The 23,257-nt window shown below is 36.5% G+C and overlaps 1 protein-coding gene across 1 annotated transcript in view; it reads right to left on the reverse strand.

The window, feature by feature from the left end:
• The window catches only part of LGSN (lengsin, lens protein with glutamine synthetase domain), a 41,123-nt gene extending 18,078 nt beyond the window's left edge, over positions 1–23,045 (reverse strand). Inside the window, exons 1-2 of the mRNA XM_012650278.1 lie at positions 22,978–23,045; positions 4,957–5,089 (exon numbers count right to left, since the gene is read on the reverse strand). Coding sequence (XP_012505732.1) covers positions 4,957–5,089; positions 22,978–23,007 — 163 coding nt within the window. The 5' untranslated portion in view covers positions 23,008–23,045. The remainder of the gene's footprint in view (positions 1–4,956; positions 5,090–22,977) is intronic.
• Positions 23,046–23,257: the final 212 nt, after the last annotated feature.

Consider the following 23,257-nt stretch of genomic DNA (forward strand, 5'->3'; position numbering starts at 1 on the left):
CCTGAAAGCAGAGGCTTAGTTTTACTTGTTGCTGTATCCCCAGTCCCTGTAGCAGTGCAGGCATACCATAGGCACTCAATAAATATTCCTTTAATAAGTGAATGTGTGAGTGAAGGAATCAATAAATAAATGAATGAATTAATACATCCCATGTGGTTTGACCTTGTCTAATTAATAAGTAAAAATTGGCATCATATATTTTAGTGTGTATCCTAAGTATCAATTTTTCATTTAAAAGTTCAATTCTTTCACCAACTAGGAGAACCCTATCGAATCTAATATCATTTTAACGGCATCAACTAATCTTGCTGCATCATTGTCCAAATTTCTTTTCTTCAAATAAATCATACTTGTTACTTACAATTAAACCTTGTGGTCAGCCTTTCCCAGCTGCACATGATGAATAGCAGGCAGATAATTGCCAGTTCAGGGGCCCATTTGTTTTCCTTACAGTGTGGTTCCTAGGAAGTGTTCTCCTTTCCTATCCCCTCAGAGGACTAATAAACTAAATCAATGTGTTCTTATAGAGGAGGTTTTGCTGCTTTGAATGTTTAGGGAAAAAATAAGGTAATATTTTTTTAAAAAAAAAATAAACCTTCAAAGCTCTATAGCAACTAGAAGGCCTTGAAGAAATATTGTCCGTGTTTAGAGACAATGAGGACATATTTCAGTTATAGAGAACAAGCCATGGTCACTTATAAAAGACAAATTGAATGGCATTGGGCTTTTAGAAATACCAATTCAAAAAAAGGGAAAAGGGCATTTGAGAGAACACTCCGTAACACAATCAGCTCATTGCACACCCGGGATGATCAGCCACACTCCTTTCCAAGGGCCTGCCATCTTTCATCCACATGGCTGCTGTGAGAGCCACCCTGTTATGCAAATGTGACCCCACCCTCTGGGCCCATCATGTTAGCCCAGACAGTGTTGGAAAGCTCAGGTGACAGAATAACCAGGTATGAAGCAGGAACAAAAGCAAAAGAAAATGTGGAAGGGAAAGGGGGCTTTTCTCCTTCAAAAAAAATATTATTTGGGGGAAAACTCAGGGTAGTTATCACAAAGAAGAAAATATTATATCAAAATTTCTTACACTTATTCTGGAGGTTAATTTTTAAATTTTCTTTTAAATTATGTATTAGTGGTTTGCTTGGGGTTATAATTATTTTGATACCTTGGGCCTGTACAGAACTTTATTTATCCTGGGCCAAAGAGGAAGCTTCTGTGCTAACCAAGTTGAGTCAATATGGTACCCACACTCTTAAGTCACAGTTGATGGTGCAAAGCAAGCTCATGACACAAGTTCTTTCTCCAGATTTTTTACTTAAGACTAAGAAATGGTAGATTCCATCTCTCTTGTGGCTAAAACTAGAATATATACACCAAAGATCACAAACTGGAGGAGCCAACGTGGCCAGATGTTTTCTGATTAGTCTTCCCAGTGTTTAGAAATTCTTCTTTCAGCATATTATGGGGGTTCAAATGTTTAGTTTACATATATTGCCTTTGTCCCACCCGAGTCAGAGCTTTGAGAGTGTCCATCCCCAGATGGTGTGCACCACACCCATTAGGTTTGACTATACCCATCCCCTCCTCCCCTCTCCCACCTGCCCAACACCCAATGAATGTTATTATTACTATATGTGCACTTAAGTGTTGGTCAGTTAAGTCAGTTAATATCGATTTGATGGTGAGTACATGTGGAGCTTGTTTTTCCATTCTTGTGATACTTCACTTAGTAGAATGGGCTCCAGCTGTATACAGGATAATACAAGAGGTGCTAGATCACCATTGTTTTTTGTGGCTGAGTAGAACTTCAATTAGTTGACAACACTTAACTATTAGAAAATTTTATGTAAAAATCTTGAGTTCACACTTCTCTTGAAACTAGATTTGGCAACACTGGGTGGATATCTCTCCACAGCAACTGTTGGCTGGAGCTCTAAGGTAGCCTGGATGGGATGGCAAACACTTTCCATAAAGGACTAGGTAGTAAATATTTGCAACTTTGCAGGCCACATGATATTTGTTGCAACAACTCAACTATACCACTTTAGCACAAAAGCAGCTATAAACAATACATAAACTTTATTTACAAAAACTGGTCAGCAAGTTGAATTTGGCCCTTGGGCCATAGTTTGTTGCCCTCTGCTCTAGTATCTCATGCCCAGTACTGCTCCTTATTTTCTTACAGCAGCCCACATTTGTATTACCTGCCTGCCCCCTGTGAACATTTGTGTTGACAGCACCTGATTTTAAGAGGCTGTCAGTGCTCATGTTCTTCACTTCATGGAGAAATTCATGAAGCCAAACCAGAGATGAATTCAGAGATGAGAAATGGTGTGGTAGGCAAAATGGCCTCCCCAAAAAGATGTCCACCATCTCCTAATCCCTGTAACCTGTGACTATGTTAAATTGCATGGCAAAAGGGACTCTACAGATAAAATTATGGTTATGGATCTTAAAATAGGGAGATTATCTTGGATTATCCAGCTGAGCCCTTAAAAGCAGAGAACTTTCTCCAGCTGAAGGCAGAAAAGGAATGTGGAAAAGGGGAAATTCAGAAAGATTCCAACTATGAGAAGGATTTGAAGTATGGTCTCTAAATACAAAACTGAGGGAGGCTTCTGGGAGCTAAGGGCCACCCCAGTTGACAGCCAGCAAGGAAACAGTTCTACAATAACAAGGAACTGGATTCTCCCAACAACATGAATGAACTTGAAAGTGTATTATTCCCTAGAATCTCTAGATAAGAACTCAGATGGCAACACCTTTATTTCAGCCTTGCAAAATCTGAAGCAGGGAAGCTAGATGAACCAACCCAGACTTCTAACATACAGAACTGTTGATTAATACATTTGTATTTTTTTTTTAAGATGTTAAGTTTTTGGCAATTTGTTATAGTGGCAATAGAAGACTATACATGTGAGGTCCTGATAGTGATCACCTCCCAGGTTCCATTTTCTCCTTAGGCTCTGTAGGTATTAATAGTAAAGAATTTAACCCTGCCCAAAGAGAGGTCTGGCCTTTGCCCTTGGTCCCTGGGAGGTAATCTCTAAGCCGTTGGAATGTCCTGCCTGACAAGAATGTCTTTGTTCACCTGGGGGCTATAGGCCCTGCCAGAAAGTCTAACAGTGTCATTTAGAGTAGGGACTTTGAGTCATGCAATATCAGCTTGACTCCCAGAGGAACTGGAGACCGAAGTAAGCCACTTAACCAGTTAGCCATGGAGCCCCAGTAATGACTCTGGATGTCAAGACACAGGTGATCATTCCTGGCTGGCAACCCTCCATGCATATTATCACACATCATAGCCAAGAGACTAGCATAGTCCCTGACTCCACTGAGAGAGGTCAAGTGAACATTCTTTGCTTAGAACTTGCCTAGACTACCCCATGGCTGAATTTAATCTGTTTCCTTTCAGTGTAATAAACTATAACCTTGAGTATAACAGTTTTCAGTGTATTCTGTGAGTCTTTCTCTCAAATTATCTAAACTAAGGTTAGTCTTGGGAAACTCCAAAACTTAAAATTGGTGTTAGAAGTGAGGGTAACAAGATGGACACTGTCCCTCTAACTTCACATCCTGGTATAATTCCCACCTTTCCAAAACGTATTTGTTTAACCCTTGCATTGTAGATTTCCTTTTTTGACTAGTTTCTATCACTTGCATCTAAGAGAGTTTTAATCAACACACTCATATACAAAAGTAGTTACATCATTATCAATAAGCCAGAAACTTAAAATAACAGAATTTCACTTTTAGAAAAAATTGCATGGGCAGGGGGGGCAGCGGCGGGAAGATTGTGAGATCTTCCATTGCAACCCCTACATTTTTCAGATGAGCAGTCCAGAGGTAAAGAAAACAGCAAAGAACTTTATAAATCATAATTTTTGTAAGTGTTCTGACTCACAGGCTAGCAATCCTCAACCAACATCACATTATCTCTGATTCAAATACAAATTTGGGATTAGTGACTAGAACCACATGCCAATTTGTTCCAGAACTTTTACCAGTAAATCCTTACCAGAGTTTGCGTTCGATTCACCACTAGAAGCACTGGCTGATGTTTGGGGGGATGATGGTTTTATCATTGTTGTCTGATCCTGAGAGTCCTTGTCATCGTGTGACAGATGAGACTTAGCAGAGTCAGGTCCCACGACTGGTTTGCTTGTATCTCCTAATTTGTGGCACACCATTTGGTTTCCAAGCCTCTCTGCAGTAATAAGGAAAAATGTAAAAACATATTGCCATTGTTTTCAACTATCTTTTAATATGACATGGAGAGAAATACTTAAAAAAATACTGTATTCCTAGGCAGTGACATACCAAATGAGAGGCAGTGGGAGGCATCGCCCTAGTTGCTGACCATAAGGGAATGCATTGTCTGTAGGGGATTTAAAAACAATAACAAAATCTACAAAAAGTCTGACTGCTTTTTATTGTTACCCTATGCTGTCAATTCCTACTGCTCCTGCTTTGGAAGACCATCATTCCTAGGATTGAGTCTGTTGTTGTTTAAATTAACTCCTAGTTTTCACCCCATTTCAAATCTATTGGAGTCCAGTTGGAATTCCAATGTGTGGTATAAAAACTTGTTCCATAAACTTCGTGGCCTCCCAAATCCTCAAAGTAATGATCTTTGTAGTCATTCTCAGGGCAGAAATGTGCTTCTCTTCCTACTCATATGTTGCTGTTTTGTCCTTTCTTTTTTCTTACTACTATCATCCTACTTCTAACCCTGTTTAAATTCTGAATATTTTGATTGGTTTTTTTTTAAGTATTTACATTGTAAGCTTATATTTGCCACCTTTTATGTCACTTACATAGAAATAAATTTTTTCTTTGTCCTTTTGCTTCTCCCAAAGAAAAAATGAAAATGTTTTGTGAAAAGGAAGACCAAATAGAGATTGTCATTGACAGAACCATTTTTGAGGGAAAATGGTAGTTACATACCATTTGAATTGGATATATCCATGTCTCCCACTTCAGTTGAACAAACATGTGATTTAGTGACTTTCTTTCTTGTCCTTCTTAATTTATTCATCTTGCTAGCTTCAGTCTCATTGACTTCATCTTTTGTTGTATCCTATAATAATTAATAAACAAAAAGGTGAATGACAGATCATGCAAACAACTAAACTTGGATGTCAAAAAGGTACTACAATTGAATAGCTAGATTTTGAAATGAGTATGAGAGACTTTTATAATGAGTAAATTTTGTCACTTTCACAGTCACTTAAACAACTCAAAATTAAGAAGCCCAACATTGTGCTGACAGACTGGATTTTCTCTATCTCCTTTTATATGTGGTACAGAAAATACCATTTAAAAAATTAAGATCTTGTCTACCTATTCAAGATTTCTGTTAGGGTGTGAGCTAGTGTATGCAAGTTTTGAGAAAGATTTTTCCAGATAAAGTTTAGGATGGGAAGAAGAAGTCTATTTACTTTTTTCTAGGTGGAAATGGGACCAGAAAAAGGGCCAGCACAGAGGCAGAGAGAGGAAAAATGTGCTGGCCTTGAAAACCAGCTATTGAAGCTTTTTATTTAGGGAGTGAAGAAGGTTTATGGCTGTAGCCAAATTAACAGAGTACTGTGAAACTGCAGCATCCACTCCTCTCTTCTTGGTGGCAAGATGCAGCAGATGTCAAAGTCCAAGAGTTGGCTCTCCTGCTTTTCCTTGGAGAAGGGATTATCAAAGGAGATGTGACTCTGCCCTCAAGATATGGCTGAGGCCTGCTGTTTACTCAGGAACTCTGTAAAAACAGATCCTCAAAAGCAATTTTAAAAGAGAAAGATTTACATCTCTTTTCTGTCTATTCAGCTCTTTCCAGAAGTTGTGCAAAACAGAACTCCTACAGTCTACCTGTTAGTGAGAGAACTCATAGGATTAATCTTTAACTGTTACTAGGAAATTGTGGGACTAGATATTTTCCTGTTAATTTTTCAAGGCCTCCTCTTTCAATTTCTATCTTTATTTTTTACTTTGGGAAATTTTATATTTATTTATTTCTAAATCATTTTACAAAACCAATTTCAGCTAAAAAGTTTACTCATTATGCTTTCTACGTTTTTTAGGATCTCTAACCTTTTTGACCAAAGGCTTAAGCACCTGAAGATTGGATTCTCCTCTCTTCTTCCTTACTCCATCTTTATTACATCAATATTTGTTTTGTTTCAAAAAAGTATTCACACCCATAAAGTGCTATTTTTCCATTGTGTTTTATAGGTGTAAAACAAATGTCATACTCAAAACCATTTTATAGTTTTGAGAAATCTACAGAAATACATTTAAAACAAAACAACCTAACTTTTACAATCTACTTATAATGCTTCACAGGATATTCCCAGCAGGGAGTTGGGCAGTGAGGCAGGGGCTCCTGGTGGGGAGCTTGGTGTCACAGCACTAACAGTGGACAAAATCACCCCTGAAGTCCTGGGACACAAAATCTGTCACTAAAAAAAATATTAAAATTGTTTTAAAAACTGACATTGCTATTTTTAAGGCTTTTTGCAAACTTCCTCACTGTGGTTTAAGGGAAACAGAAAGTGACAGGGTCAGGGTCAAAAAAGTATATTCTAAATGTTTTGAGCTTCTTGTCTTTTTGAAGGGCAGTCTCTGAGAGGTTCCATATCTGTAGGCAAGTTATAGAAATCTGTGTCCAGAGTGCGTGCTGGGGAATAACTGTACCAATTTGTCCTCATAAACCAATTCAGCCTCTGAAGCCTAAAAAAAGGAAAAAAAGAATTTTCATTTTTTGTGTTTATATGTATTTATGATGCATTGTTGTTATTGTGACTGTATTAATGAAGATATATTTCATAGAACAAAGTGTTTTTTATGATGTTAAAGTTTCACTTATAAGAAAACTGTGGCCTCTTTCAATTCGGATAATCTTAAATTTAAATTATATGGTACTTACTATGTGATATAGTAATTTATTTTTTCCTAGTAGTTTAGGATTTTGTTCAAACATTTGCATAAATTTTCCTAATATACTTCTGATAGAATCTGGCCATAACATAAAGCCCTATTATATATATTCACCATTTCTAAAATCACTTTGCCAGAAATATATCATATAATTTTATTTTTATCAAATGTTTTTATATAGAGATATCTGTGGTCTTTTAAAGAAGTCTTGTTGAGAAAATGAAATATTTGGCCAGGGATATAAAATGTAAAAGAAATCTGAGCAGACTAACATTTGTTTTAGCTTGACCCCTTTGAAGTCCCTTAGTATAAATTGAAGGAATCAGATGAGATAAACTTGAAGATCCCTTTCAGCTTCAGACTCTAACCTGCGATTGAATAGCAATGTGCTAAAATTAAGCACATTGTCAGGCGCCTTTTCTCAGCATACCCCTTAAGGTAATAAAATCTCTACTTTACAAATGAGAAAAATTAGACCCAGAGTAACTTGCCCAAGGCCACAATAGTGAATGGAAGATGCAATTTACAAAAAGGTCTTCTGATTTCCAAAATGCCATTCTGTTTCCTAAAACCCAGAGATCCAACCCCAGAGAAAATTCATTTTAAAAACATTCCCCTACCCTCATATAAACCAGATCAAAAGAAAAGTTTTTTAAGAAAACAACAAAGACAATTTACTTAATTACTAACATGAGAATTTCACCAGTATGAACCCCAAAACTATGTTGTAGTACATGCCTTTTACTACATAAAAATGTTCAAAAATAAAAAGCAAGAGGAGGAGGGAAGGGAGGTTAAAATAAAGAATACATTTCATTCAGTCCTTTGATTTTCTTTTATATACTAAGGTGATCAGAGTATAGACATAGCTATTATAGCTTAAATTCATTCATTGGATCCCTGGCTTGTCCCTCCTCCAGTAGAGTATTTTTTAATTCTCCACAATCATTAAATTGCTCTTAGGTACAATGTGAATATCTCAGTAAAAAAACCTACCAGCCAAGATACACGAGGTTTGGTTTCTAATTTTGACTTTTCCACTAAGCAGCAAGTCCTTCTGGGGCCTTAGTATTCTCATCATCACTAGGGAAAGGACAGTGTCTTCAATAAATGGCGCTAGGAAAATTGAATATCCATAAGCAGAAGCATAAAACTAGACACTCACCTCTCGCCCTATGCAAAAATCAACTCAAATGGATCAAAGACCTAAAAGAAAGACCCAAAATGATAAAATTACTAGGAAAAAATGTAGGAGAAATGCTTCAGGACATTGGTTTGAGAAATTTTATGAATAAGACCTCAAAAGCAAAAGCAACAAAAGCAAAATTAAACAAATGGGATTATATTAAACTAAAAAGCTCATGCACAGCAAAAGAAACAATCAACAGAGTACAAAGACAACCTACAGCACCTGTGTCTCCAGAAAATATTTGCAAACTACTCATCCAATAGGGGATTAATACCCAGAATATACAAGGAACTGAAATATCTCAATAGCAAAAAAACAAACAATCCAATTTAAAAATAAGCCAATGATCTGAATAGGCATTTGTCAAAAGAACATATAAAAATGGCTAACAAATATATGAAAAAATGCTCAACATCACTAATCATCAAGAAAATGCAAATCAAAGCCACAATGAGGTGTCGTCTCACCCCAGTTAGGATGCCTGTTATCAAAAAGACAAAAAATAACAAATGCTGGCAAGGATGTGGAGAAAAGGAAACTCTTATACACTGTTGGTGGGAATGCAAACTAGTACAACCACTATAGAGAACAGTATAGAGGTTCCTCAGAAAACTACAAATAAACTATCATATGATCCAACAATTCTACTACTGGGCATTTATGCAAAGGAAAGGAAATCACTATATTGGAGCCATATCTGCACCCCCATGTTTATTACAGCACTATTCACAATATTCAAGATATGGACTCAGCTTGGGTGTCCAACAACAGGTGAATGGATAAAGAAAATGTGATATATATACACCACGTAATACTGTTCATCCACAAAAAAAGGATGAAATCCTGTCATTTGCAGCAACATGGATAGAACTGGAGGACATTATGTTAAGTGAAATAAGCCAGAAACAGAAAACTAGACACTACATGTTCTTACTCACATGGGGAAGCCAAAAAAAGTAGATTTCACAGAAGTAAAAAGTAGAACAGAGGACACTAGAGCCTAGGAAGTATAGGAGAAAGGGGAGGATGGGAGAGATTTGTTAAAGGATACAAAGGTACATTTAGATAGCAGGAGTAATTTCCAGTGTACGATAGCACCATAGGATGACTGTAGTTAACAATAATATATAGTTTCAAATAGCTAAAAGGAGGATATTAAATGTTCCCAATACACAGAAATAATAAATATTTGAGATGATGGATATGCTGATTACCATACATTATATGTATCAAAACATCACTACATACCCCATGAATATGTACCATTATTATTGGTCAATTAAAAAATAAAATTAAAACAAATTAAAAACAAACTGGGTCAACTTCTCCAATTATATATTCTTTTTCCATTGTATTTTTTATACCTCATAATTCTTTCCTGTATAAGGGTTAAACCCATCTTAACTCATGTTACCACCAGCTTAAATTTCATTAGTCCAAACAGTGAGTATGTAACCTCAAAATCAAAGACACAAAAATAAATAAAACATAAAACATGATTCACAGAAACTCTTACAATCTAGTATAGACAATAATGTGTTGTTACGGCAGTTAAGGACTTCCATGCTGTATGGAAAGAGATACGCTTAGGTTACCCCAGTTCGAGGTTAGCAAACTCAAATATCAGGTGGGTAACAAAGAGACACAGTGGGCTGGGTGGTGAACACAAGAGTTGATACTCCTTCCCAGGATGGAGCCATCCCTTGGCTTCAGCCAATTGTCGTCATGTCAAATTGTGGCCCCAGTGTTGCCAGTTTTACAAATTTTCATATAATGCCAGAAATGGATTTTTATTTGAAATTTTATGATAGTTAAATATTGGCCATTAATTTAAAATATAAGGTAGGGAGCAAAGATGAAAAGAAATTTTCTCAACTATTAATACTGCACAACTGGTCTCAAAACAACTGGAGTGCAGTTCAGAATATGCAGCAACCTTAGAGGGCCCCTGGGCACTACCATATCAGAAGTGACCACCTGTCTTTTCCCCAGGAGTGGTATTTAGTGTGGTACCAAACAGTGATGGTCAAAATATTTAGCCATTAGTACAGCTTATAAAAATAACCGACACTTTATTTACACCTACTATGTGTCAGGTCTCTTCTAGATGCGTTGCATGTATTAAATCATTTAGTCTCAACACAATCCCTTGAAATAAATACATTACCATCCCTGTTTTAGAGATGAGAATAACTGAGGCAAAGACTAATTAACTGGCTCAAGGTCACAGGTGTCATAAATGGTGGAGCTAGGATTTGAACCCAGCCAATTGGCTCCAGAGCACCAAGTACTTAATGTATTCTTAATGATAGTCATAATGCCCCCTCACCATTGCTGGGGTGTCGGGAATTTGGATCAAGGTCCAGAGGGCCTTGCAGGGCCAGGTGCTAACTCTTTAACTGTTTAATTGATTAATGGTGTACAGGTCAAAGGGCCCCAGGGAAATAGTAGGACAGGTAGAGTTTAGGAGGAAGAGATAATTATACGGCTCTTGTCAGCAGCTGATGATCAATCAGTTTAGAAACACTTCGGCATTTATTAAGCAGTCAGTAATACAGTTCTCCCTGGTTGCACCATTACATTGATGAGCAATGCCTGATGCACAGTAAGTACTAAACAGATGTTAGCCATGATTATTTAACACCTAGGCACCATGAATTACTGGTGATCTCTGTTGGGAAGACACCTGTTTCTAGGTTACTTATGGGCCTTTGAACAGCCTAGGGATGGCTCTCATCAGGTCAGGCTCTAATCCCTTATCTAAGCAAGTCTAGATTCTGAACACAATAAACTAGGAAAACCCCTCAGAGTGAGGAGGGCACGGCAAGCAGTCTGAGGATTCTCAGAGGGGGCAGTGTGACCAAAATACTATTGGTTGGACTCTACAGTACTGTTATTACTAAACAGGCAGAACATCTTAAAATCTTCAGATGGCCAGCTTAAACAGAAGAGGGAGAATTTGAGCTGACCGTAGAGAGGGGGTGAGTTATAATAAAACAAACTGGAAGAACCATGAGCACAGAGATATAGTATCATTTTGATCACATGACACAAACATACAAATCTAATTCATGCTTAATTTAGACAATCTCAAAATTCTACTACAAAAGGTTGACTCTGATCTCTTTTGACATTTCCTCCAGAGCAGCTTTTCTCAATTCAGAAATGCTTCTGCTGTCATTCCATCAGATGGCTCCTTTATCTCGTACACGGGAATGGCCATTGAGAATGTTTCATATTACAAGACATTTTCATAATTTATGTTTTCCTCATCATGGTATTTCTTTCGAAATGGTGAATGTATGGCTTAATATAAGTCTGTCATTTTGCATTTCAATTCATTGGCTTAGTCAAATTAACTCAAAGAGACTTAACCTAAAGGAATTCTGCCAAGCATTACATTTAGACCCCAATTTGACCTAATAAGTTTTTTCCAATGTAGTAATCAGTGTTATTTAGATTCTAAATATCACTGATTTTATTCATTTACTTCTAATTAAAAAGTTACCTTTTTAATGTAGATACTATAAAAATCTTTATTTTGACCCCTGTATAACAACCATAGCCTGAAATGTAATCATTAATGCATTTATCAAACACTCTGATTTTGTGAATGATAGAAGTGCATGAAAAAGAAAGCAAGTAAAAGAAAATCTCATCAAGTTTTAATTTAGAAGTAGTGAAAAAAAAAAAGATCAATGATTATCTAATTTGAAAGAATATCATCGTCTCTCAGCCTTTTGGCTAGAATCAAGTGTAAAAGAATATGTCAAAGAGAAAAGAATGTACCATCAGTTTCCTTAAAGTGTGTTCTTCAAAGAAAAAGGGAGGAAAATGTACTTAAAATATTTACAGAAGACATATTTTAAAGAACACATCACAAACTTGTATCAACTAATTTAAAAATATTTATACCTTTTAACCCAGTATTCCTACTTCTAGTAACTTGGTCAAAGAAAATAATCCTAAATATGTAAAGTCATGTATGCCCAGTGTCATCTTTGTTATAACAGTGAAAGCTTGAAAGCAGCACAGAACAAAGTAGGAAGAATTAAATACATGTGGTAATTCTTTTCAATGGATTCACTACTTAGAAATAAGTGCTTCCATTTTTCCTCTTTTGTCACCTGGATTACCACAAATCTTTTAAAATATCTTCTATTTTGAAGTGTCTTTTTAAAATTTTGCCCATTTTTCTAGGGTCATCCATTTTTGCCCTTTTGGGTTTCTTTTCTTTTCTTTCTTCTAAAGACAGAGTCTTGTTCTGTCACCTGGGCTAAGCGATCTCAAACGCCTGGGCTCAAGCAATTGTCCTGGCTCAGCCTCCTGAGGAGCTAGGACAACAGGCAGGTGCCACCATGCCCAGATCATTTTTTTTAAAAAATTTTTGTAGAGACAGAAACTCGCTATGTTGCCCAAGCTATTCTCAGACTCCTGGGTTCAAGTGATCCTCCCATTCAGCCTCCCAAAGTGCTAGGAGTACAGGTATGAGCCACCATGCCAGGCTTTCTTTTATTCTTTCTTTTTTTTTTTTTTTTAAGCTAACAGATAAAATTGTATGTATGGTTAGCTACATGATGTTTTAAAATATATGTACATTGTAACATGGTCAAATCTAGCTAATTAACAAATGCATTATCTCATTTTTGTGGTGAGAACACTTAACATCCACTCGATATTTTTCAAGAATATAGTATGTAGTCATTTGCTATAGTCACTATGCTGTATAATAGATCTCTTAAACTTATTCCTCCTATCTCTGATTTTGTATTCTTTGACCAACAACTCCACAATCTTTATCTAATTGTTCTCTCTGCAGCCAGTGTTACCCTTTTTCTACCCATCCTTTGCACTATGGCCATGTTATTTCTCTAAATCACAATTTTGGCTTTGTTATTTCTTTCTTGAAAATACCTCCACAATTCCCCATTGCCTTCGAGAAACATATAAATTAGTATTCTCTGAGGCCCCACAATAATCCATCCTCACCAATCTCTCCAGCCTTCACAGCTGGCTATTTTCACACACAAACCCTACCTTCACCTGTACAAAACTAGTTTTATCATTCCTTGGAACCACATTATGTCATTCTTGCCTAGGCTCCTATTGATTATCCAGCCCTACAGTCCCCACCCCCCAGGCTGCAGACCAGTACCAGTCTGCAGCCTGTTAGGAACCAGGCACAAATCTCCACCCCCAATCCCCATCCATGAAAAAACTGTCTTCCATGAAACTTAAGAAAGGGGGGGCCACACAGCAGGAGGTGAGCAGTGGGTGAGCCAGCGAAGCTTCATCTGTATTTATAGCTGTTCCCCATTGCTCACATCACCACCTAAGCTCCACCACCACTATCCCCGCACTATGAAAAAATTGTCTTCCATGAAACTGGTCCCTGGTGCCAAAAAGGTTGGGGACTACTGATGGCCTATCTTGATGAAATAGTTAACTGCTCTTCCAGCCACAACTAAAAATTAAACCCCTGGATGGCTTGATATAGCCACTTGATTCACAAATGAAAAAGGAGACATTGCAACTGATACCACAGAAACACAAAAGATTATCTGAGACTACTATGAACACCTCTATGCACAGAAACTAGAAAATCCAGAGCAAATGGATACATTCCTGGAAACTTACAACTCCTTAAGCTTAAATCAGGAAAAAACAGAAATCCCGAGCAGACTAATAATTAGTGAGATTCAATCAGCAATGAAAAATCTCCCAACAAAAGAAGTCCAAGACCAGGATTCACAGCCGAATTCTACCAGACATTCAAAGAAGAACTGATACCAATTCTACTGAAACTGTTCCAAAAGAGCAAGAAGGAGAGAATCCTACCTAACCCATTATATGAAGCCAGTATCACCTTGATACCAAAGCCAGGAAAAAACACAACAAAAGTAGAAAACTACAGACCAATACCCTTGATGAACATAGACACAAAAATCCTCAGCAACATACCAACAAACAGAATCCAACAGCACATCAAAAAATATAATTCATCAGGATCAAGTGGGTTTTATACCAAGTATGCAAGGATGGTTCTACATCAGAGGTGGGGAATTTGCAGCCTTAAGGCCACATGTGGCCTTCTAGGTCCTTAAGTGCAGCCTTTTGACTGAATCCAAATTTTACAGAACAAATCCTTTTATTTTTATTAATACTTTTTTCTCTTATATTTTATTTTATTTTTAAAATGAGCAATTTAAAATACCAAAGAATAAAATAAGTTTCAATAAAAAAAATCCTCCCAGATTGACAGGCACGATTAGAACATTAGTAAGACATAAGGGCTAAATTGACGGCTGCTTCTCTCATAATTTAGCTCTAACTTCCCCCACCTGACTGGCACCACCACCAAATGAGGCTGGTCAGCAAGAATTTATGGAAGTCAATTACGCCAGTCTGTTATCAGCTTTTGATAACGGTGCACTGTGTTTCTGTTTAAAGTGGAATTTGTGAATAGTTGTACAGCTCAACAGTATTTTTAATTCTGTCTGCTTAAAAGCCCATCATGGCAAAGAAGACCAAGAGAATGCTGAAGGAAGAAAACAGATTTTTTAATAAGGATTGGGAATTGCAATATTATCTTGTTTCTACTAAAGATAGGAGAACAGATGGTTAAATTTTGTGAAGAACAGAATCAGCAATGTGAATTATTGAAAGATTTTTTTGAAAGAAGGTTTCTATAGGAATGCAGCATTTCTGTGTGATATCATGTCAAATCAAAATGACTTGAATATTTCTTTGCAAGGTAAAACTAAGTATATATGATATGTGGCAAAAAATGCAAGCATTTTGAAAAAAGACAACTTTTTTCAAAGCACTTCTTCAAAAGGAAATTTTGGATGAACATTTTCCCCAGTTAGCAAAGCTCATTGATGAACAGGATTATATATGCAAATTATTTGAAGAATACACAGCTGTTATAGACCTATTAATTAGAGAATACAATGAAAGTTTCACTGACTTTGAGAATTATGACATCACACTCAAATTAGCATTTCAGCCTCACCCAGTTGATATCACCAAGGCACCTAAAGAACTACAGATGGATTTGATTGAGCTCTCAGTAGATGACATTTTAAAGTCATTGTTTGATGCCAAGAAAGATACAATTGAAATATGGAGAAATGCAGTAGAATACCCACACCTTTGACAATGTGCCCAAAAAATGCTTTCTTGCTTTTCAACCACTTACTGCTGCAAATCTACACTCTCCTACCTAACCCAAATCAAGATGCCCTTAACATCACAAATGACTGACATCCATCTAGAGGATCAACTACAACTGCAGACCTCTGTGCTGCAACCAAATATTCAAATGCTTTCCAACAAAAAGTAGACAAAACAAAGTAATTAAAAGGTTAGTTAACTTTAAAATTAACAGTTTTCCTTTTTTGAAATTATTAAGTGTGTAGTAGTTAGATGTTTACAAAATAATGTACATTTTAAGTATATCTACTTGAAGTTTCTTTAATGTGGCCTTATTTCATTACAGCTAAATTAATGTGGGCTACCAACATGAAAAGTTTCCCCACCCCTGTCCTACATACACAAGTTAATAAATGTGATTCACCACATAAATAGAATTAAAAACAAAAACCATATAATCATTTCAATAAATTGAGAAAAAATATTCAATATAATCCAACATCCCTTCATGATATGATAAAAAACTCTCAAAAAACTAAGCATAGAAGGAACATACTTCAAATTAATAAAATCCATATACAGCAAACCCACAGACAACATCATACTTAATAGAGAAAATTGAAAGCATTCCCCTATGAACTGGAAAAACACAAGGATGCCTACCTTCATCACCACCATTCAACACAGTACTAGGGGTTCTAGCCAGAGCAGTCAGGCAAGAGAAAGAAATAAAGCCCATCCAAATTAGAAAAGAGGAAGTCAAACTATCTCTATTTGCCAATAATATGATTTTGTACCTAGAAAACCCTAAAGACTACTTGAAAAGACTCCTAGAATTGATAAATGAAGGCAGTAAAGTCTCAGGAGACAAAATCAATGTACACAAATAAGTAGCACTGCTATGCAACAATAGTGACCAAGCTGCGAATCATATCAAGAACTCAATCCTACTTACAGTAGCTACAAAAAAAAATACCTAGGAATATACTTAACCAAGGAAGTGAAAGATCTCTACAGGGAGAACAACAAAACACTGATGAGAGAAATTGTAGATGACACAAACGAATGGAAAAAAATCTCATGCACATGGATCAGAAGAATTAATATTGTAAAAATGTCCACACTACTCAAAGCAATCTATAGATACAAATTAATCCAATTAAAATACCATGTCATTCTTCACAGAATTAGGAAAAATAATCCTAAAATTCATATGGAACCAAAAAAGAGCTAAATACCCAAAGCAATCCTAAGCAAAAAGAACAAATCTGGAGGTATCACATTACCCAATTTCAAATTATACTACAATGCAATAGTAACCAAAGCAGCATGGTAGTGGTATAAAAGTAGACACATAGACCAACAAAACAGAATAGAGGGTGCAGAAATAAATCCAAATGCCTACAACCAACTGATATTTGACAAAGCAGACAAAAACATACACTGAGGGAAAGACACACTATTCAATAAATGGTGCTGGGAAAATTGGATAGCCATATGCAGAACAATGAAACTAGATTCATATCTCTCTTCATACACAAAAATTAACTTGAGATGGATCGAAGACAAACATGTAAGACCTGAAACAATAAAAATCCTATTTAAAAAACTTAGGAAAAACTCTACTGGACATTGGCCTAGGCAAAGAATTTCCGACTAAGATCCCAAAAGCAAATGCAATACAAACAAAAACAAATAAATGGGACTTAACTAAACTAAAAACCTTCTGCACAGCAAAAGAAACAATCAACAGATTAAATAGATAACTTATGAAATGGGAAAAAATATTCACAAACTATATATCCAACAAAGGACTAATGTATAGAATCTACAAGGAATTCAAGCCAATCAACAAGAAAAAAACAAATAACCCCATTAAGAAATGGGCAAATGACGTGAACAGGCATTTCTCAAAAGAAGATGTGCAAATGGCCAACAAACACATGAAAAAATACTCAACATCATTAATCATCAGAGAAATGCCAATTAAAACCACAATGAGATACCACCTTACCCCAGTCAGAATAACCATTATTAAAATGTCAAAAAACAATGTATACTAGTATGCATGGAGTGAACAGGAAATGCTTATATACTCTTGGTGGGAATATAAATTAGTATAACTTGTGTGGAAAACAGTATGGAGATTTCTAGAAGAACTAAAAGTAGATCTACCATTCAATCCAGTAATCTATTAGGAATCTACCCAAAGGAAAAGAAGGCATTTTATTAAAAAGACACCTGTACTCACATGTTTATTGCAGCACAATTCACAATTGCAAAGATATGCAACTAACCATGTGCCCAACAGCTGATGAGTGGATAAAGAAAATGTGGTGTATATATACATATACCAAGGAATACTACTCTGCCAGAAAAATGAATAAAATAATGTCTTTTGCAGCCACCTGAAAGGAACTGGAGGCCACTATTCTAAGTGAAGTAACTCAGGAATGGAAAACCAAATACCGCATATTCTCACCCATAAGTGAGAACTAAACTATTGGTATGCATGGCCACACAGAATGTTGTAATTGACATTGGAGACTCAGAAGGGAAAGGTTGGGAGAGGGGTGAGGGATTAAAAACTATTATCAGGTACAATAAACACTATTTGGGTGATGGGTATACTAAAACCCAGACACCACCACTATACAATTAATCTGTGTAACTGAAAATCACTTGTACCCATAAATCCATCGAATTTTTTAAAAAGTAACCTCAAGTAATCTTATGTTAACCAATCATCTTTTTTTTTCTATTGTTCTGCTTTCTTGTCCCCACCTTACAAAATCCTTTTTTCTGCCATTGCCTAGTCATCACTCTCATTCTATTTGTACAAGAGAGATTGCCCTGAACTGTGAATAAAAGCCAATTACATCTATTAAAAAAAAAGACAGGATTTCCTTCCTTTTTAAGTCTGAATACTATTCCATTGTGTATATGTACCACATTTTCTTGATCCATTCATCTGTTACCAGACACTTAGATTGATTCTACATTTTGGCTATTGTGAATAATGCTGCAGTGAACATGGAGTGCATGATATCTCTTTAATATCCTGATTTTATGTCCTTTGGGTATATACTCAGTAGTGAGATTGCTGAAGTATATGGTAGTTCTATTTTTAAGAGATGATTAATGTTTTTAAGTCCCCAGTGAAAGTAGAGCCCTTATTAAACTTTGTGGCCTATTCAACTAACTCATAATTATTGTTGTCTTCTTTACAATTGGTAAACTGTATAGTCTCCCTTTAGAGATCTCACCTAGTGTTTTTTTAAAATAACTCTCATTATCATTAAAGTGCCTTTCCTTTAACTACATTCTTTTCTCTCCAGACCAAAAGGCAATTATTAGTTTAGCCCAGACATTATGATCTCTTAAGTGTCACGTATATATTAATATTTAGGTGTCCCTTGTAGAATTAAGAAACACTGCAGCTAGGTCAGGATACTATAAACCAAGGAACTACTTAGATCCCTAGTATTTACTTGAGCAATCTAGGGTACAGATTACATTGATATCTGAACCAGGATAATTGCTGTGGAAATGGGGGTGGAGGGAAATGAGCATACTGCAGACAACCTGGAAGGTAGATTTGGCAGCTTAGTGATTGATTGATATAGGAAGAGACAGAGACAGAAGGATCAAAAATGACAGTCAGGTTTCAAACTAGGACACACAAAAATGAAAATACCTAAGAGACAAAATACTGGATTCTGTTTGGGGCATGTGGAATCTAAGGTAACTGTGTCATCTGGAGGTGTCCAGCAAGCACTGACCAAATGAGTCAGAATCCAAAAGACAAAATGGAAGGGGAAAAACCTAACCTGGATAGTGGTTGGAATCATCAAGGGCAAGAGCAGATTAATAAGAGGGCTAGGCTGGGCGCAGTGGCTCACACCTGTAATCCTAACACTCCGGGAGGCCAAGGTGGGAGGATGCCTTGAGGTCAGGAGTTCGAGACCAGCCTGAGCAAGAGCAAGACCCTGTCTCTGCTAAAAATAGAAAAAATTGGGCGAGTGTGCTTGTAATCCTAGCTACTCGGGAGGCTGAAGGTGGAGGATCGCCTGAGCCCAGGAGTTTGAGTTTGCTGTGAGCTAGGCTGAAGCCATGACACTCTAGTCCTGGGTGACAGAGTAAGACTGTCTCAGAAAAAAAAAAAAGCAATTTATTAAAAAAAGAAAAGAAAAGAAGAAGGCTAAAATAGAACTGATAAATAACCATATTTAATGAATAAGCATAGGAATCCCAGAGAGTAGTCAGAGAAAAAATGACCAGAAGGTGAAAAGAAAATCTGGGACAAAGTGGTTTCGCTGACATCAAGAGATAAAAGCTATACTAAAAAAGGAAGTGCCAATGGACCATGTTGCTGAAACGATAAATAATGTTGGTGTTAAGACTCGTCCAATGTATTTTCCAACCCAAGTCACTGGAGGCCTTGGTAAGAGCAGTTTCAGTAGAAGCATGTGAGCAGCAGCTAGATGCAGTGAGTTGAAGAGGAATGAGAGGTGCTTAGCACAGTATGTACACACACAAAAATGAAAATACCTAAGAGACAAAATATCACCAAATGAAGACAGGAAATGCAACTCAAAATATGAAGAGAAAAAGACAGAAAGGATGGCCACTGGAGGAGCACAGAGAGGTTCAAGAAAAGTTTATGTTGCTTTTAGTTAAGAATGATTTACACATATTTAAATGTTTAATGAAAGAAACCAATAAAAAAGATATTGATGAGAGGAGATAAAGAATAAAGTGAAGTCCCTGAGAGGGAAGGAAGGATGAAAACTAGAATTGAAATGAAGGGACTAACTTTAATACATCTTCTGCTATCAGAGAAAGGAAAAAGGATAGAATGTTAGAAGAAGAAGCAATGTTATGCCATGTGTATATAATATATATTTATGATAATGGGCTCTAGATATGGTGTGAAAAAAGATCCAAGAATATCATTGAACTATTAGTGAAGCTATCAGCTAATGAGCTGCTGCAGATAAAAATAGGAATAATTTAAATATGATAGGAGAAAGCATTCTACCCTTAAAAAAATTATAATGTGCTTATAACTAGAGTATTAAAAATAGTTCTAGTCATTGAGCCTTAGGAAAGCCTTAATGGGCTAGAAGTGGATAGCTATGTGTTTACTTATATAAATGTATATAATATATAATTATTATCACTATTATCGTAGGCAAATAAAATTCTATCATGTAAAGGAAAATGTGTAAAACTCTTTATGGCTGTAAAAATGAAAACTTAGGATAGCTATCAATGGTCAGTATAACACAATTAAGAATATATAATGAATGACTCCTTTTTAATGAGTGCTCACTATGTTCTAAGCACTTAACATGTATTAACTCATTTAATGTCTGTAAAATCTCTTCCTGCCGGCACTGTTAATATCCCAACGAGGCACAGAGAAGTTTTGCCCCGTGTCACACAGCTATGAAATAGCAGAGCCAAGATTAAAATACAGGCATTCTGATTTCAGGGAATGTGAGCTTCACCTCTGCCCTTGAAACACAAACCTAATTTTTAACACTGATATTTCTTAAATGGAAGTAGGTAGGTTTGAGGTAAATAAAAATAAGTATTAAATGAACTACAAACCTTGAAATGTGGATGCAAACCTTCGGAATCCTAAGAGACAAAACATATTGAAAATATAAAAAAAGGATCAGGAGGTCTCTAGAGTCACAGAGACATAAACCATAAATGGCATAAAGCAGGGAATACAGGGTAAGTTGAAGTAAGTAAATCTCCAGCCCCTGAGGCTAGCCACTAGAAGGTCAGAGCCTTCCATAGGTCTACACTCTGTGCCCCCAGCGGATAAAGGCTGCAGAGCAGGATGAATCTCTGGTCCCACCCCAGATGGTGTTCTTTTCTTCTGTGATGTGCAAATGTCAGCCCTTGTGTCTACCTGTTCCAGTCTTCTCTGTATTGAGTTATAAGTATTTACAGAACAGAGAACAGATCTTACCCAACTCACTTGGCATGTCACCCAGCTCAGCACCGTATGGAAGGTTCTTGATAAATAGATTTTAATTGGTATTATGTGATACCATTTCCCTCAATTTCATAACTTTATACACCCATAGGGTCTACTTTGAGGAAAAAGAATGTGTTTTTGATCTATTTTCTGTTCACCACTGCTAAAAATTTTGCTAAATGCATGACTGTATGGCATTGCTTTGAACAGGGAATCTCAGTAACATATTCCTTAGGGAAATACCGAATCTAAAATTAGTAAGTGTTCATTCTACTGAAGATTCTTGCAAAGAATTTGTTCAGGTTGGGAAGTGATCATCCTGGGGGATTTTCTTCACACACACAATCTGCCCTTCTAAATCCATCAAACCTTTGTTCAGCTGCCGTATTTTTGCAGTTAACTTCATGCTGCTGTTGCTCACGTTACCAGAGCATCTGGTATGTAACAAAATCATTGTTCTCTTCCAGACATTAGTTAGCTAGAAAAGGAATGTCACATGCCATCTCTCTTCCTCCTCCCATATTCTTTCTCCTGCTTAGAATATTACCCTGTGCAGGAGAGCATGAAGGAGCTTATTCAGTGGAGAGTTGGGTCAAGTGTCAGCAAAGGCTCACCTGTTTTTCATCTATGAAATATAATGTTCTATTCTAGTTATCAAGAAACCTTTTCCCAAAGACAGAGTCTATCTCTTGCTATGAAAATTGTGTACTTTGAAATCACATTGTTGGTTTTTCTTATTCTGCTAAGAGTAAACAATCAACATTTGGTCTGGACTGGTCTTGAAGAGGGTATGGCTCTTAAGGATTTTCACAGAAGCTATATCACCTGGAATTCTGGGCTAAAATTGTGGGAGCTTGGAAGAAAACACAGTTCTGCCATAGGCTCAGGAATAGTAAGTAAAACCTAGTCCATAAAGAAGTTAAACAGCTAGAATCAAAATCCCAAATAGCTAACAATGTGCATACTAGTCACCTTTACTTTCTTTCTCTAAGATTTCATTTGCAGTTACAAATTTACTTTCAGCTAAATTCATTCTCTTACACAAACATGTCCATCATTTTGTGCTGAAGACAATGACATGACAATACAGGATAAGCCACAGCTTTTCCTCATTGAGTCCCTTCTTCACATAACCTTGCCTGGTTCCCCTGTGGAGAGTACATTAGTTCTTGTCTCCATCCCAAAGCACAGTGCTTATATTCATTACATGTAGTAGTGACTCCATTCTTCCTTAGATTTCGGCTACCTTTTCCACTAGATGGAGGAGTGGGGACCAGATCTATTCTCTATATGCCACTATTTCATACACAAAACACTGGTCTTCCACTGCACCCTGCACATTGTAGGGATGCTTCTTGCGTTATATTTTCTTAATTTCACTTAAAAAAAACCTGTATCTTCCCAGAATTTACCACAGCTTGACTCCAAGTCTACCCTTCAGTCTCTCAGAATGGTCTGTCAGAAATATAAGATCAGAAGTTGGGTACATGCACATAAAGAACTGATGAGAAGTGCTACCTGTTGACAATCAATTACTTTAATAGATTCTAGACCTAATGAGTAGTTATCACTATTTAATATGCTGTGCATTCCAAATAACTTTTGAAAACAGGTTTTCAACTTTAGTCATTTAACCTCAAAGCATTTTTACTAGTAAGACCAAAGAGAAAAGTAAACAATATTTTAATTATTAGCTTCATACCTCCTGCAGAAAGTCCTCTTCATCATTCATCTCAACACTTTTTTATTTAAGTCAGCTTTGTAAACCACAATATCCTCAACACATGCGTTCACCGTGTATTTATATGCATACCTACAACAAAGACTGCAGATGATGAATTCCATGGAAGCTTTTTCCAGAGGGGTCTGGCAGGTAATAAAAGATAAACATCAGACTCTGATGTGTCATGCCCAAGGCACAGTGTGCTAGAATTGCACTGGAAGAGTCGAATGACAAATGCTCGTTTATGCCTGACTCCCTG

Source organism: Propithecus coquereli, unplaced genomic scaffold (assembly GCF_000956105.1).
Source record: "Propithecus coquereli isolate 6110/MARCELLA unplaced genomic scaffold, Pcoq_1.0 Scaffold317, whole genome shotgun sequence".
In the NCBI taxonomy this organism is placed as follows: Eukaryota; Metazoa; Chordata; class Mammalia; order Primates; family Indriidae; genus Propithecus; species Propithecus coquereli.